The sequence below is a fragment of the Diabrotica virgifera genome, chromosome 8 (genome assembly GCF_917563875.1).
Source record: "Diabrotica virgifera virgifera chromosome 8, PGI_DIABVI_V3a".
Taxonomy (NCBI): Eukaryota; Metazoa; Arthropoda; class Insecta; order Coleoptera; family Chrysomelidae; genus Diabrotica; species Diabrotica virgifera.
Genome location: NC_065450.1, coordinates 183,917,832 through 183,936,273, shown reverse-complemented (window position 1 = coordinate 183,936,273; position 18,442 = coordinate 183,917,832). Strand labels below are relative to the sequence as shown.

At 32.2% G+C, this 18,442-nt stretch overlaps 1 protein-coding gene across 5 annotated transcripts in view; it reads right to left on the bottom strand.

Annotated features, from left to right (window-relative positions):
- The window catches only part of LOC114337269 (zinc finger protein 474-like), a 296,452-nt gene that overhangs the window by 219,108 nt on the left and 58,902 nt on the right, over positions 1 to 18,442 (bottom strand). For all 5 annotated transcript variants that reach the window (XR_007700087.1, XR_007700086.1, XM_050657987.1 and 2 more), the window contains exon 3: positions 11,358 to 11,539. Coding sequence is in view for 3 of the 5 variants with exons in the window: in XM_050657987.1 (XP_050513944.1) it covers positions 11,358 to 11,539 (182 nt within the window). In the remaining 2 variants the exon portion in view is untranslated. The remainder of the gene's footprint in view (positions 1 to 11,357; positions 11,540 to 18,442) is intronic.

The window sequence follows — 18,442 nt, the reverse complement described above, 5'->3', positions numbered from 1 at the left end:
GTGTTTGATAACTTCAGTAGCAATAATAATTGACTTTCTCCACCTTTCAAATCTCTCTCTCTCTCTCTCTTGTCGTTTCCCCATTACTGAGGATCGGGATTTCTTCCAATATTCCTAAAAATTTTTTTTCCATTGGTCTCTATCTTCAGCTGCTCTAAGAGCTTCGCAGAATGAGTTTCCAGCTGAATTCTTTATTTGGTCGGACCATCTAGTTGGTGATCGTCCTCTTGATCTTCTCCCCGGAACGTTTCCAGAAACGATTAATCTCTCCAAACTGTCGTCACCTCTGCGAACCACGTGACCAAAGAATTGCAGAATTCGTTGCAGACATATTGTGGCCAGCCTTTTTTTAATATTGAGTTGGTTTAGAATGGAAACGTTTGTCCTATGAGCTGTCCATGGTATGCGCAGCATTCTTCTCCAGCACCACATCTCAAAGGCAACAATTTTTTGGCGCTCGCATGCGCGAAGAGTCCAAGTCTCTGCTCCGTATAGAAATATTGAGAATACAAGGGCATTCACCAGTCTCATCTTGATATTTTGAGAGATAGATCTGTCTTTCCAAACTTTAGTTAGGCGACTCATCGCATTTTTTGCCATACCAATACGTCTCCGAACTTCTGCTTCACAGTTGCCATCGTTAGTTATACTAGACCCGAGATAGACAAAGGTGTTTACTATCTGGTATTCCTGTAACATGTTAGTCAGTTGAATAGTGTCGAATCTGTCGAATGGGTCCTTTCAAATGGGTCGGGAATATTGATAAAAAAAATAAAGTATTTAAAAATGTCGAAAAACATAAACTTACGTGCATAGAAATCGGCCCACTTAAAAATTTGGCCATTTTTGATGTCTCAAATTTCCTAAACCTGATTTAAGTGATTTTTTTAATATGTTATTCCTGTTATGCCTTATTCTCTAACAATACCTCTGTAATAATATTGTTGCTAAACAAGTAAATGTTCATTGTAACCATAAAAAAGTTAATTACTTTAACAACTAGCCATGCTTTTCATCAATACAGGGAGATTTTAAATGAGTATGGCAAACTTTAAGGGGTAATTCTGCATATGATAATGACAGTTTGTTTTATAATCTTATGTCCGCAAATGTTTCGTTCCCGAGATAAGGGGTGGTGTTGAAATTTTTTTTACAGACTGACGATTTATTTATTGCTTTAAAACCGGTCGGGATATGCAAATGAAATTTGGTGAGTTTTAAGAGATAGTTATTGTGGATTTTTTGACATACAATTAAGAATTTAATATTCACCATTGGCGCACATACGGGTAATATGACCGATCATAATTCCAGTTCTCTTATCTCACTTCTTGTTATCAAGATAGGTTATTTTGTGTTGATCTATCGGTCTTGTTTGTCTTTTAATTATACTTTTTCCCCCTCCCTTATACCCATTCAAGTGTCGGATTTGGGTTTAGTTACATATTCACCCATCTCTTCTATTATTTTCTGTTTTTTGTTATTATTTTCATTTCTTCAAGCGTTTCCCGCATCTACTATTTGATGTAAGTATCCATTTTTTCCTCGGTCGGCCTTTCTTCTATTTTGTGATATTTCTTATTTCATCAATTTTTCTCTTTAGTCTACTGGGTTTCATTTTCATCAGATGTCCATACCAGTTTAATTGTCTGTTTATTATTTTGTTTATTATTGGTTCCTGTTTAGTTATCCCTCATATTGCCTCATTTCTTATTCTTTCTAGATCTAGTTCTATGTAGATATCTCAGCTCCATTGCGTTTATCCTCCTTTTATGCTTTTTCTGCAAAGTCCAATTTTCGCTCGTATATAGTACCGTCGGTATCACAATCGTGGATATTATATCTTTTCATTTTGGTTTCTTGGGACAATCCTTTTTTCCTAAGAACTGGCGCTAGTGCGTAGTACAGTTTGTTCGAGTTTTTAGTTCTGTTTGTTACTTTGAAGTTTTTTGATTATACAAATAAGATATTGTTTATCGTTACTATGTCAGCTGCTGTTGAGTTAATAAGTACCGTTCACGTTCATCGACCTTTATGAGATCAGAAGTAAAAGAACTACAGAAACAGGTTCGTGCTAGAAAAATTGTGGAAAGATGTTGGAGATGAGTTACTAGTACTTTTACGACATAAACAACAGATATGTATAGTACTTACTAAATATAAACACATATTATTTCAATGTACCAATATTAAGTACTGAGTAATTTCCACATATTAATATATTTTTCAAATTGGGCTCTGTACCGCCATTCTTTATTATATTACGAATACGTGTGCCAAATATCTCGAAAAAATATTCAAAATTACAGCCGCAATCTTGGAACACGTTTTCGCTACCTGTTGATCGCTACTGTTTCCTCTTAATAAAAGATAGGATGATGACATATTCAAATGGATGAAATATAAATATTGACAACATTGATTCTTGCGAAGATATTCTAGAATGACAATCATTCACATTCAATACAAGTAGATGATCTATATCTTATTATTGTTCATTTTTGCTAATATATATTTATGTGTTGATAATACTTAGGTATAGGTAAAGTTCAATTGCCTTACGATACTTTTTTGCAAAATGATGTGTAGGTAGATCTTATCAATCGCTTAAGAACAAACAGTAGCGATCAATAGGTAGCAACAAACGCGTTCCAAGATTGCGGCTCCAATTTTGAATATTTTGTCGAGATATTTGGCACACATATTCATGATATAATAAAGAATGGCGGTACAGAGCCCAATTTCATAAATATGTGAGTATGTGGAAATTACTCTATAACTAAATAAAATATTGAAAAAAGATTGAATGGCCTGTACCGCCATTAAGAAAGACAAAAAATACACTTTCTTCAAATAAACTTTTTTATCCCGTGCCTAGATTTTGGTCACATTTTAACTACTAAAAATCGATTTTCTTATAACAAGGAATCGAACGTCACTGACTTGGCAACATTTCGCGCGTATGTGTATAATAGTTATTTATTAAACAGTTCGTGAAGTATGCTTTTTGCGAACGCACGCGATTTTTAGAGCACGAGCGACAACGGAGCGAGTGCTATAAATCGCGTAAGTTCGCAAAAAGTACTTCACGCACAGTTTCATAAAATATTTTATCTACGATAAACAAATAGAAACAGCTGTAACTCTTCGTCACTGGAATTCATTTCTATTCTACAATTTTTAGAACTTTGACATTTAAAAATTCTAACTACTTTCAAATCACAAAACTGTCAAAACATTTGTTGTAATTCATTGCTCATATTGTCATCACCATGACAACGCGAAAGTTAAGGATTGTCACCATGACAACTCGAAAGTTACAAACAGTGCGAAAAAGTAAACCCCATTTAAAATACATTGTTACTTCACGCACACTTTAAATCCTTCACGCACTGCTATCTATAATGACAGTTTTCACAAACTAAAATCTTATACATAATATGACATAGAGTAGATAAAAATTATTGTTTATACAAAAAGCCTACTTCACGAACTGTTTCATAAATAACTATTTTGATAGTACAAACGTCACTGTCAGTGTCGAATTACCTACGCACTGTTGCCTCACTTTTGAAAGTTCGTAGAACTTTCGCAATCTTGGACCGCGTTTGTTGCTACCTGTTGATCGCTACTGTGTGCTCTTAATTAAAAATATTAAATTTACGTTCATGTGAATATTATCACGTCTGTAACTATATGTGAATATACCAATGACTTAACTCATCATCTTCTTATTCTGCCTTGTACTAAGCTGCACGTTGGCACTTGTCTGTACTCCTCAAACCATTTGCACAGTGCCGTTTTCGACTTTTCGCTATGGTGGCTATATCTTTGATGTCATATCAGTCTAATATGGCCGAAAGAAAGTCGAAAACTTTATTTTAAACGCATATTTGTTAAAAATTTTATATTATAAGGGACTTTTGAAATTCATCATCATATCACGTAGCGCTACAACCCTGGGTGGATCCTGGCTGACTGTACAACTTTGTTCCAATTTCTTCGGTCTTCCATCAACCTAGGGTCAAAAGGAATGTTCATTTTCCGGAGATCTGCTTGGATGTTATCTCTCCATTGCATTCTGGGATGTCCAAGTGGTCTTTTGCCTGTAGGAATCTCTTTTGAACTTTTGCACTTTTGAAATTGCTGATTACCAATACAATATTCAGAACCTATTACTTATATACAACCGCCCTTACATACTCACCAATCGCCAGAATCATGTAATATGCGTCATTTCCCACTTTTGTATTGAAACAACTGCCAGCAATGCATAGACAGCTATAGGCAGCTAAACCAAAGTGATTCTGCACCTTCTTACTATATATTTTAAGATTAATAAACACTAGTCGCAGAATTATATATGAATGAAAATAATTTTTTACTTTTTGAATGTATCTTTACAAAATTTCGATTATTTCAAGTATATTTTCACTATTTATGCATTAACAAATTTAATGCATTTATTGTTACTAAATCTTAAGGTAACTTACATCTTACAATACTACATACTTAAAAAAGAAAAATCTACTTTACAGCGATAAAATTGATAAACTCCAAAACGTTTTACAGCGTTTTCAATATACGCGTTCTTTTTCACTTTTTCTGCCGGCCAAAATAATAACCTCGGGCATGGCTCACTTGTTCCTGAGCTATGAACCAGAATACATCCAGTCTGATCCTTATACCTGCGTATTACGACTCTACCATAGTATGAGAAAACAACTGTAAACATAAAAATCCGTAGATAGGGACTTTTTTCTCGCCTCATGACCACGATTTCAGCATTTGGAACCACGGTCAAGAAAAAAGTCCACAGTATTAAAATAGGTGGAAATGCATAATTGCATTTTAAGGTGGATAAAATGCATCCAAAAGTGCAGAAACATGTCAAAATCAATATATTTAGGGCCAGATTTTGTTATTTGGAAGTTATTAGGGTCGCTGAACACGAATACGTCATCAGAATCGACCTCTGGAACCCATGCAACCTAGTTTCACTGCTAAGGCACAGTATCTTCTGGAGTTTCGAGGGTTTTCGGAACTATTTCGGAATTGATGCAAACATATTACTTAGGGGGTTTTTGGGGCTGCTGAATACGAATATGTCATCAGAACTGACACTGGTTACTGCTAAGGCATGTCATCTTCTGGAGTTTCGAGTATTTTTGGCACTAAATTGATGCAAACATGCATGATGTAATCGGGGGCTTATTGGGTTTGCTAAACACGAATACGCCATCAGAACCGATACTCGGAGCATCTGATACCCACGGTCACTGCTATGCGATGTCATTTTCTGGAGTTTCGAGGATTTCGGCACTAAATGTATTCAAATAGATTACTAGGGGCTTTTTGGGGCCCATGAACACGAAAACGCCATCTTAACTGACCCCACGACCACCTGGTGCGCTGGGTCACGGCTAAGGCATGACATCTTCTGGAGTTTCGAGGGTTTTTGGGCACAAGGTGCACTGGAGATCGGTTGTGATGGTGTATTCTTGTTCGGCGACCCCAAAAACCTGCAAGTAATCTGTTTGCGTCAATTTAGTGCCGAAAACTCTCGAAAATCCAAATGACGTGCCTCAGCAGTGCCCTGGGCACCAGGTGCTTCGGAGGTCATTTGATGACTCAGGTCCATACTCAGTACCCTCAAAAAATAAACATAAGGGAAGGGATAATCATGGATAGAATTATAGGTCTTTTTTTCCTCGATGGGCTTCTTTAGGAGGCAAAGATATCTCGATTTTTTACAAAATGAACTTATACCTACCCGCCCTTACAGATATTTTTTTTCTAAATGAAAATGATAGTAATTTGTCAAATAAAAACATATGATTTCAGCTATACGGTCAGCTATTAGTGAAATTTAAAATACATGTTTTCCTATTAGATGGATTAGTATCAGAGGAACAATAGAGTGGCCCAAATATCTCCAGATCTTATAGTTAAATATCTTATATTTATAATATTTTTTATAATACATGATTTATATTTTAGTAGAAGGATTCTACACAATTTAGGTTGAACAAAATTGCTTATTCATCTTATTGATCGGACTGTAATAATTAGAGAAGAAGACACTCTGTAGTTTGTAAGAAAAACAAGTATGGATGAGAGAGTGTCGAAGTCTCGTTTAAACCCTTTTTACCTTATTTTATATTTTAGTAGTATTAGAGATTAGCAAAAGGAAGGAAAAATTGTAAAACTAGGTACAGAAAAATGCAAAAACGAACAAATGGTGAGGCTGAAGTAGAGAATATTGAAATTTTCTAGTACATTATTTAAATCAATCCAGACAATCTTTCAAACAAAACGTAGGCATATCAGATTGTTTTTGTTTTTTCTAATATAACGTCGTAATTTTAAATTTAAAATTATTAATAGACACATTTGGTGTATTTTTATTTATTATATGAACCTTCTTATCAGTTATGTTTATAAATAAAACAATAAGCTTACTTTTTTGTTGATAAATGTTAAATATTGTCCGACTGCATATACATGGCGTTTTTTAGGAAATTAATGTAGGTAAGTACGTTAACTGGACACACGTGTACTTAGGCACACGATCTCCAAAATCTCATACTTAATGGGTATTACTTCATCAATAACAAATATACTGAGTGTTTTATCTATTTTGCCCACCTCTTATTTGGTTCGTAACTTTTTAACCACACTGTAAATTTTCTGTATATCTGGCACGCGAATGTTATTTAAAGTGTCCAATCGATTAATTTATTTATAATTATAAGAAATCCAGGTCCGGATTACAAAATAATATAAAAATAATCCGACTAAAAACAACACTCTGTACATTAAATATTTTAAAAGTGGATTCTGCACATGAAGACAGGATGGAAAACTAAATGTTGTGGTATATCTTTAAATTTTTATATTTATTTATTTTTATTTTATATAAATTTTATATTTATTTTTATATAAATTTTTAAAATAATAAAGCTTTAGAACAGATTCAATAGTGATTTTAGTCGATATTTGTACACTTGACATGAAAAAAAAAAGACATGATTAGCCTCGTTCCGGATGGTGGCACTATTTTTTTCCTTCAGATTTAAGTATGTACTAAAGAACAAGAATATTGGTCCCAAGAATGTGCCCTTCAATTTCAAAATTATTTTGGATATATCAGATTGTTTGTTTTTTTTTAATATAAAGTAATAATTTTTTTTAATTATTAATAGACAAAATTTGGTATATTTTCATTAATTTATCTTAATTTTTTTATGTATTATTTTTATAAATAAAACAATGAGTAAGTTTTATTGCTGATAAATGTTAAATATTGTCAGACTACATATAAATAATACATATGAAAATGAACAGTGGCATAGTTCATAATGATCTTTAAACCTGAAAACAACCAAATACAGTGTCATCGTACAGACCGATTTCCTTAGTACCTGTAATTTCGAAGCTATACGAAAAGCTATTTGTGAAAAGGCTGAAACCTCTCATAGACGCTAAGGTTCTAATTCCATTAGACACTAAAAGGCCAGAAAGTTTGCTCCGCTGTCTTCCTCGACGTGGCGCAAGCTTTTAATAAAGCATGACACGAGGGACTTAAAAATACAAATTAAGCAAGATTTTACCAAATAAATACTCAGAATTATTAGAAATATAAATTTCTGGTAGATATTGTAGGGTTAAGCAAGAAGAAGCCTACTCGGAAAAGAAATAAATGCAGGTGTATCACAAGGCAGTGTGATAGGACCAGTCCTGCACCTCTTAAACACTAGTGATATCGCTGAATTAGATCGTCACATAGTAGCTACTTTTGCTGATGTTAGATGATGATGAAGACTCTGTTAAGGGACTTAACAACTGGACTAAATGCTGGCGAATGAAATTAAACGAAATGACGTCGGTACACATTAATTTTACAAACAAAAAAAACAACACAGTCTTTCTAATGTAAATAATACTCAGATACCATATGCCGATACTGCAAAATATTTGGATATTACATTGGCTAGGCTATCCTGGAGGGCTCATGTTAAAAAAAGAGAACAGCTTAAGATCAAGTGTAATAAAATGTTTGGCTGTTGGGAACACAATCCACTCTGTCAATCTACAACAGATTACTTTTGTATAAACAGTTTCTAAAACCTATATGTACAGGGTTATTCACTATATTTTGACCACCCTGTAAACTGCTTTATTTACAGAATTAGAAAAAAAATGGTAAATACAAAAGTTTTTCGATTTTTAAAATATGATCTTTTGACATATATAACATACTAATGACGTCATCCATCTGGGCGTGATGACGTAATCGACAATTTTTTTAAATTAGAATAGGGGTCGTGTGCTAGCTCATTTGAAAGGTTATCTTTATTAAGGTTAATAAAATCTCTATTCAGTAATATACAGGGTGTCCAAAAATAATTTTTTTTAATTAAATTAATTGACACAAAAAAAGAATGTATGTAATTTATTTAATTTAAAATATATTTTACTGCTGTTAGAAAACAGAAATAAAAGTTTATTGCACAAATAAACATTTATTTTTGCTTAAATTCAATGTTTAAACTTCCAAGAGGCAGATGGGAGGCAGCTTGAACATTGAATTTAAGTGAAAAGTAATGTTTATTTGTTCAATAAATATTTATTTCTGTTTTCTGACAGGAGTATAATGTATTTTGAATTAAATAAATTACATACATTCTTCTTTTTGTGTCAATTAATTTAATTAAAAAAATTATTTTTGGACACCCTGTATAATTAATCATGTTAATGTTTATATTACTGAATAGACAATTGAATAACCTTTCAAATGAGCTAGTACTCGACTATTCCCATTTAAAAAAAATAGTCGATTACGTCATCACGCCCAGATGAATGATGTCACTAGTATGACATATATGTCAAAAAATCATATTTTAAAAGTCGAATAACTTTTGTATTTTACATTTTTTTTCTAATTCTGTAAATAAAGGAGTTTACAGGGGAGTCAAAATATAGTGAATAACCCTGTACATTGGCATCCAACTGTGGGGTTGTGTTAGTAAGAGTAATTTAGACATCATCCAGCGATTCCAGAACAAAGTCCTAGTGTCAACTGTGTTGACAATGCTCCTCCAAAGGAGCATTGTCAACACTCCTTGCTACTAGAGGAGAAGTGACCTCCATAGGGACCTTCAAATGAATACTGTTAACAACGCAATGTTGAGACCATTCAGCTCATCGACAACACGGATCTGGCTAGAAAACCCAAGAGGAAGAAACTCTTCGAGTTAGTTAAGCGAAAAACAGAGTATAGAGCAAGTGATAGTACAGGTTAATATTTGTGCAATAAATTAACAAAACCTAAGAGATACTAGTGAGTTTGTCCTTAGTCTAAGTTGTTATTACTAATTTAGGCTAGAAAAAAGTTACTCATTGATGATATTGTTTGATCAGGTTGTAACGTTCTTAATAGTCCAGAGAAATAAGATTTTTCTCATGACACATCCCCTTCCAGGCCGAAACCAAATTTTTTGAGTAGTATGGACATCTATGTTAATAACCTATATGTTTCCTGCAGCCGATTTTGATGATATACATAGATATAAACAAATGGAGATCAAAAAACGATAAATTTTCGCTTTTTTCGTATATTACTAAAAAATGAAGCATTCTAAACAAATTTGAGAATAAGAAACTCATAAATCATATAAAAACCATCAATATGGCGTTTGCTGAATATGTCTATCCTTATTTGTTGCTTAGAAAATTGCAAAATAAGTCATAAATTTTGAGATTTTATAAATGATCATAACTTATGTAAAAATTAAGTTAGAACTTTCTTATTACACGGAATGCTGAGGTTTCTTGTGCTTAAATTATAATTTAAATTTTAAAGCAATTGGTCAAATAGTTTAAAAGTTATTTAATTTGTTTTTTCCAAATTCATTTTTTTTCAACACTATAAGTCAGAAAATTATGAGGTTACAGTCATATTTCGGACAGTTTATAAAAGTTTATAATTTATATTTATACTATTAACTTAATTAAAAAAAATGACAAAAAGTAATTGTAAACAGTATAAAATTATTTTGCAAAAACATGTCGATTTTTGCTTACTTAAAAACAATTAGTATAACTTTTTAACCGTTACCCGTAGAAAAATTATTTTTTCATATTTAGAAAGACTGAATTTTTATACATATTTAAAAAGAAAAATAATTGTTCTAGGACAATTAGAAACTAAGTTAGCCCCCCCCGTTTTAATTCACATGTGCTAACAAATAATTGCAATTTTTAGAACTATTTTTTGTCATTTTTTTAAGTTAAATTAATAGTGCAAATCTTCTTCTTTCATAAACTATCCAAAATATTACTGTAACTTCATCATTTTCTGACTTACAGTGTTGCAAAAAAAATTAATTTGGGATAAACAAATTAAATAACTTTTAAACTATTTGACCAATTGCTTTAAAATTTAGGGTATGATTTAAGCACTAGAAGTCTTAGCACTCCGTGTAATAAGAATGTTCTAAGTTAATTTTTACAAAGTTATGAATATTTATAAAAACAATTTTATTTTGCAATTTTCTAAGCAACCAATAAGGATAGACATATTCAGCGAACGCCATATTGAAGTTTTTTATACGATTTATGAGTTTCTTACTCTCAAATTTGTTTAAAATGCTTAACTTTTTGGTAATAGACGAAAAAAGCGAAAATTTACCGCTTTTTGATCTTCACTTGTTTATAACTATGTATATCACCAAAATCGGCTGCAGGAAACATATAGGTTATCATAATAGATGTCCATACTAGTCAAAAAATTTGGTTTCGGCCTGGATGGTGTTGTGTCACCAACAGGATATTTTTTCCCTTATTTCTCTGAACTATAAGTCTCTTATTGGTGTTGTTCTGAAGCCATTTCCTTGTGGCATTTTTATAATTAATTATTTATTGGAAAATAAGCCACAATTAAATTGAAAAAATAATTTTATTAACGTTTCGACGCCCAAATCGTATGTCGTTGTCAAAATACAAAATATTACTTATACTTATAAATGTCAAAATAATATTTTGTATTTTGACAACGACATCCAATTTGGACGTCGAAACGTTAATAAAATTATTTTTTCAAATTAATTGTGGCTTATTATATTATATTGGTGTTTTTTAAATAAAAAAAATAAAAAACCAGAACAAAAAACTTAAGAAATAACATATTTTTACGGTAACATTTTTTTTATCAAAACATTTTATCTATACCACGTAAAACTACGTAAAGTAATCTAATAACGAAATAACAAGTTTTTTTTTCATAAATAACAAGTTCGCCTCTAAAATGTTACCGCTATTACATAAATGAATAAAAAAATAAATTTTCGGCTTACCTAGTAGTTTTGGAGAATTGGCTGCAATTGGAGTAACGGGATGACTGTGTAATCGCTCAGGTTGGTCGGACCTTCCACAGGAGTTACAAGGTTGCGGTAGTTTGGTCGATTTCGTATCGCTAGCAGCACTTCCTATCGGCTTATTGTCGCTAGGGAGTGCTGCTGGACTTCTACGAGGTATCCTGAAAAAATTATGATGTAATTAATAGGCGTGTACTCAGGGTCGCGGGAAGGACGATCTAGGAGGCGACTAAATTTAGGATTCTAAAGAGAGTTATGAATTATTAAGTGATCAAAAAAGTTTGTGACGCTAGCTAGTTCTTTAATAAATAACTACTTGTATCAATGACCTTTAATTAGAGATATGTATTAGCCATTACGCGGGTGCTTTAGTTGAAAAAGTTTGATTTTATACCCACAAGCTAAAATTTTTGCCGATTTAACCGATATACAGTCGGAAAAATTAAAGAATACCCATGAACGATCACATCAATCACATATTTTGTATTTGCTGTTTTTTTTTTTCATAAATAACAAACGAGAGAGATATATTATTAATAATCTGAATAATATGTGATTGATGTGATCGTTCATGGGTATTCTTTCATTTTTCCGACTGTATTACGGTGCCAATATGATATGTTTAAAGGTTTACAGAAAGTTTTCCATAAGAATCTATGCGAATTATAAAAAATGCTTTTTTCGGTTTAAAATTACTGTTTTACATAATTTGGGTTATTTTAAGACGAAAGCGAATGAATAATTTAATTTTTATAACATTTTTTTATTCTTTGAATATACAGAAAACGAAGACCAACTACCATAGTTAATCAAGATAACCAGATAGTGCTGGCTGAAAAGGAGAAAATTCATATATGGGAAAACTATTTCCATGAACTCTTCCATGACGAAAGACCCATGAGTGAAGTTTATACAGACGACCAGCTGACTAGCCCTTCAATCACTAAAAAGGAGATAGAAAAGGCAATATTAAATTCAAAAAAAAATAAGGCACCTGGACCAGATGAAATCCCTTCAGAATTACTCAAACTACTGGATAAAAGAGGAATTTCAGCACTACATAAAATATTTAATTTTATTTATGAAACTGGTTGCCATCTACAGTGGTTACACTCTACATTTATTCGCTTACCCAAGAAAGTCAATGCAAAAAGATGTGAGGATCATAGACTCGTTAGCCTGATGAGTCACACTTTAGATATTCTTAAAAATACTACATCAAAGATAATACAAAAAATGTTCTCAGTTCGGGTTTAGGCAAGGTTTAGGAACAAGAGAAGCAATAGTAGCAACACAGGTGCTGGTCCAAAATTGTTACGATCAGAGGAAGGACGTGTTCCTATGCTTTGTAGATTACGAAAAAGCGTTTGATCGTGTCCAACACCACAAGTAAATGCAATTCAAGAGGAAAATAAAATTCCTGTAGCTGGCTGTATACCACAAATCACAAAAAAATACAGGGTCCATTGTAAAAGGTATATTTAAAAGACCCCAATAATGGTTACATCACAAAACGTTTTCGGATTAACAAGTAATCCATCATCAGTGTTAAGCCAATAGCATGCATGCGTGAGCCACCAAAAATTATGGGTAAAAACCCTTTAAAAGTTGCAAGATCTTAAATGATACTACATATTATGATTAAAATAGATGGATGTTGCAAATATTCCTGGATATGACCCAGGGCAACACATGACTCTAACCCACGTGGATGTGAACCTTACATATTCATCCCTTTCATATCACATCCACGTGGGTTAGAGTCCTGCGTTGCTCTGGGTAATATCCAGGGTAATATCCAGGAATATGTTGCAAATATTCCTGGATATTACCCAGGGCAACACAGGACTCTAACCCTGGTAGGGTTAGGAGGGGTAATATCCAGGAATATTTGCAACATCCATCTATTTCAATCATAATAATATGTACACTCACCGGCACAAAATTCCGCCACCCAAAATTTTTGATTCAGTTTGACAATTTATAACTTTATTATTTGTGCTCCGATTGCCAAGATTCTTACACCAGTTTGTAGGTACATGTATTGGTATCGTTTGTTATTATTCCGGTAACAAAAAAATTTTGCTTGCATGTCATTACACAGGGGTGAATGGAAACGTTGTATTTTCTCCTAACTTTAAAAAATTCTGTGTAAAAATGGAATTGCTGATTTTGTTTCATAGTCATGTCATATTATTCCGGAGGCATCACTAAAATTTTGTGTTTTGAATTATCCGAATATCTCTTTTCTTGTAAGAGCTGTACCATTTTTTGTAAATAAAAAAAATGATTGACTCATAAAATAGAGGTTAGATTGATAATATTAGAATGGCCCGTATGCAGCCAAGATCTCAATCCCATTGAGCATTTATGGGATGAATTAAAAAAAAGTTATCCGTCGTCATTCTAGGCCTCCAGAAAATTTGGTACAGTTATGGCCCTCGTAGAGAAATATCGGGCTATTCCCCAGGCAAGGATAACACATCTTTATTCGATGCTAAGCAGATGTCGAGCAGTCGTTGCTGCAAGAGGTGGACATACTCGCTATTAATTTGTTTTTTTTTGTTGTTAATTTGGTTTTGTTTTGTTAATTTTAGTGCGTGGGCTATTCCCCAGGCAAGGATAACACATCTTTATTCGATGCTAAGCAGATTGCGAGCAGTCGTTGCTGCAAGAGGTGGACATACTCGCTATTAATTTGTTTTTTTTTTGTTGTTAATTTTGTTTTGTTTTGTTAATTTTAGTGCGATTTAGTGTGATATGTCTAATTAAATCCTATTAATTAAATCTAATTAAATAACCTTTAAAGCAGTGTTTTTATTTACAGCTCTTACAATAAAAGAGATAGTCGGATAATTCAAAAAACAAAACCTTAGTAATACCTCCAGGATAATACGAAAGGAGTATGAAACAAAATCAGCTCTCCAATTTTTCCACAGAAGTTTTTAAATTTATGAGAAAAAACAACGCTTCCATTTACCCCGTGTAATGCCATCTAAGCAAAAAAATTTTGTTACCGGAATAATAACAAACGACATCAATACATGTATCTACAAATTAATGCAAGAATCTTGAAAATCGGAGTACAAATAATAAAGATATAGATTGTCAAAATCAACCTTTACGAAATCCTCAAAAAAAAATAAAGGAAGGATGAAAATTTGGGAATAGATATTTGTTTATTATCATATAAGAAAAAATCAACAAGGAAGAAGTTCCTGAAGCTGGCTGTATACCATTAATTACAAAAATTTGAAGAAAAATCTTCTGCATAAAGAAGAACCCTAAAAAAGGGCTACAAATACAACACAACGCTTTCGCTCTAAAGAGAGCATCATCAGTGTTCTTGCAAGCTTTACATGCTAAGCCACCAAAAATATATCGGTTAAAACCGTTTAAATGTCGACTAAATGTCTTACATTAGATTATTAAATATTAAATCCAAATGATGGATGAAATCCCTAAGGATCTACCCTAAGGCATTATATGACCTTCCACGAAGCACGTGGGTTGTTGAGTAAAATTCTCCGTCTTCACATTGAGAAAGGTAAACGTCAACTCTTATTTTTAACGTGCTTAGTTTTGAAAAGGCTGTACATACTTAAAATGGCTTGAACGAGTCACTAACCACGAGTGTATGCAAATTTTGAACAGCCATACCATAACCAATTTTTGTCTAACAGGTAAACAAAGAATCCAAAATATTCAGAAAAGCAAAACGTACTTTATTACTCTTTGAGATTTTTGGTATTATGTACTAATAATTTTTAAGTTATTTTGAAAAAAAATGGATTTTTTTTTCAAAATAAAAAAAAAACATTTTAGTTTAAAACCAATTTTTTTCAAAAATGAGAACTTTGAACCAATGAATCTTAGATCATATAAACAATATATAAGTAAAGTAACTTGTGAAGCGTTATAGGTCTGGATCCCGCGTATGAAAAATAAGTTGATTAATAGCAAGCTGAAAATTTGTTAATAGCTTAAGGGTGTCTAGTCGGATAAACTTTGATATATGGGAACACTGGCACAGGGGCAGTTTTAATTGTGGAACAGGTTAAAAATTTGGAACGGTCAGACCACGAAAACGTCACATGTATTTTGTCCGATAGAAGTTCCAATTGATTTGTTACCCTTTCATTAAACTCTCATGCCAAAATAAGGGTCTAGGACATTTCGGCGTCGCCGTTTCGGCGTGGCCATTTCGGCGTGGCCGTTTGGGCGTAGAGCCGTTTCGGCGTAGGCCGTTTCGGCGTCGGCCATTTCGGCGTCAGAGATTTTATTTTAGTTGACTAAATACCTACATTGGAGTCTATTAGTAAGACATTATTTTGAAAAAAATCTTTTAATATAGTTATTTAAATAGATACATTGGAGTCCATTGATCACGTCTGTATACGATCACGACGATTCTTCGTCTGTATATCGTATAAATACTACTATGAAATATTATAAGACACTACATAAACTCTTAAACTGATCTCTGTTTATATAGCTGTACCCTCAATAATCCAACCAATCAAATCAATAATAGGTAGGTACCTACTTAAAATTTCCCTTAAGATTAAAAATCAACAAATTACTTGCATCTCTCGTTAATGACATTATAATGTAATTTTTGAAATCAACAACTAATTTAGTTTTCGAATATTTAAAATCAACAAATAACTTGCATCTCTCGTTAATGACATTATAATGTAATTTTTGAAATCAACAACTAATTGATACATGATAATGTCATTTGGAATTAACAGGTAATTTAGTTTTCGAGGAAATGTTAATAACATTATTATGTGATTTATAGAATTTTGTATTTAAATTTTCGAAGAAACTGCAATAAATATAGGGATAACTATTATTATACTAACTAATGGTAAATATTTTAAAAGCAGATTCCTTTCAAGAAAATATTGTATAATTTAATTTTTTTTAAAAATATACATTCTGCAAATATTTTTGCTTAAAAAAGATATTTTAACAATATTAAAATTCTCCGTCTATATACCATATAATGTATGTCTAATTAAAGTTGAAAAATGTCAGTTATCATCTAATTAGCTCTGGGACAATTAAGAGAACAGCAATTATTATTAATATGCATTAATAAAAAATCCAATATAGGTATTTGCAGAATAAAATATAACAAAATGTTTATAAAAGAAATATATTTAGTTTATTTTTCTACTTGACCATTAATGTTAAAATTGTGTGACCAATGAACTCCAATGTATTTAAATAACTATATTAAAAGATTTTTTTCCAAAAAATTGCCTGACCAATAAACCTCAATGTAGGTATTTAGTCAACTAAAATAAAATTTCTGACGCCGAAATGGCCGACGCCGAAACGGCCTACGCCGAAACGGCCTACGCCGAAACGGCTCTACGCCCAAACGGCCACGCCGAAATGGCCACGCCGAAACGGCGACGCCGAAACGTCCCATTCCGCCAAAATAAGACTGCTATTTATCACTTGTCATAATTCCTGTCATTTGATATATTCTACGTGTTCCACTCATTTTAATTCCCATTTGGTGATAAATAGCAGCCTGATTTTTGCATGAGAGATTAATGAAAGGGTAACAAATCAAATGGAAGTTCTGTCGGACAAAATACATGTGACGTTTTCGTGGTCTGACCAGTCTAAATTTTTAACCTGTTCCACAATTAAAATTTCCCCTGTTCCAGTGTTCCTATATATCAAAGTTTGTCCGACTAGACACCCTTAAGCTATTCCCAAACTTTTTTTCATACGCGGGATCCACACCTATTAAGGATTAATTTTATTTGGGATGCTAATTAGGGGGTGAGTTTCGCGATTCTTTTTACCAAAATATACCACTTACTTTTAATGTTAAAAGTTCTTTTAAAAAACAGAAATAAACCTTTTTTTAACACTTTAAAAAAGTTGTAATGAGTTTTCCCCGAAAAGTGCTCCGTTTTCGAAAAAAATCCGTCTAAAAACATGTTTTTTTTGTCAAAAATGAACATATTCACTCGCAAATAACTCGACAAATATTGATTTAGTGAAAAAACTCTATAGAACAAAAGTTGCTTAGAATTAGTTATTTTATCCAATTTTATTCCAATTATTTTGAATGTATATTTTTTCACCCCGAGAAGGGGTAATTTTACAAAAATGGAGGGGATGTAGAATTGTAAACTTTTTTTATATAATAATAGACAATTTTAACTACCTATTCCCAAATTCTCATCCTTCCTTTATTTTTTTTGGGTCAGATTGTTTTTTGATCGGGCTATATACATGGTTTAAAATTTAAGCCCTTCGTAGAACAAATGTAATTGTTACAATTCTAGAATTAATGCTTTATTAGGTGAAGTCTATACTAAACATAACAAAACACTGCCATACAATCTAGAATCTAGAACAAAGTTTTTGTCAAAATATATTCCTTGATAAGGTTGCCAACCGTTACAAAGTATTTAAAATGATTCCAAATGGCTTCCAAATAAAGGAAGGAGTATAGGAAGGAGAATATTGTCCTGGTTGTATTTAAATACAGTTATATCGAACTCTTAAGAGCACCGGTAGATAGAGTAAAGATAGAGATGATGATATCCAACATCCTATTGTGAGACGGCACTTAAAAAAGAATAAATAAAATAGAAATAGACAATTAAAATTTACTAACCTTAGAAGAAATATAAAACTGGAATAAGCATCCTATATATACACAAACTGTATAAGAATGTTTTACAAACAAATACCACTAACTACCGAAAAAGTGGATTTATTTTAATAAAATTTAAAATTTAAGGAAGGTAATCAATGATGACTTCATTTCATAATTTCTAATTATAAATATTACGAACGGAACACCTATATAGACTAGGTAGTCTGGGCTGATTATCGGAGAATAGGCCATTTTTGGGAAAAGTTATTTACCAGCAATTTTATTGCTGGAATCGAATTATAAGATCCTATATATTAATAATATAGGTATGCAAAGTCCTCAGATAGTGTGCTACTTTTTTTATAACCAAAATGGCGCCCGAAAATCGTGTTTTTTTTCAATTATTGCTCTATAACTCCGAAGATTTTAA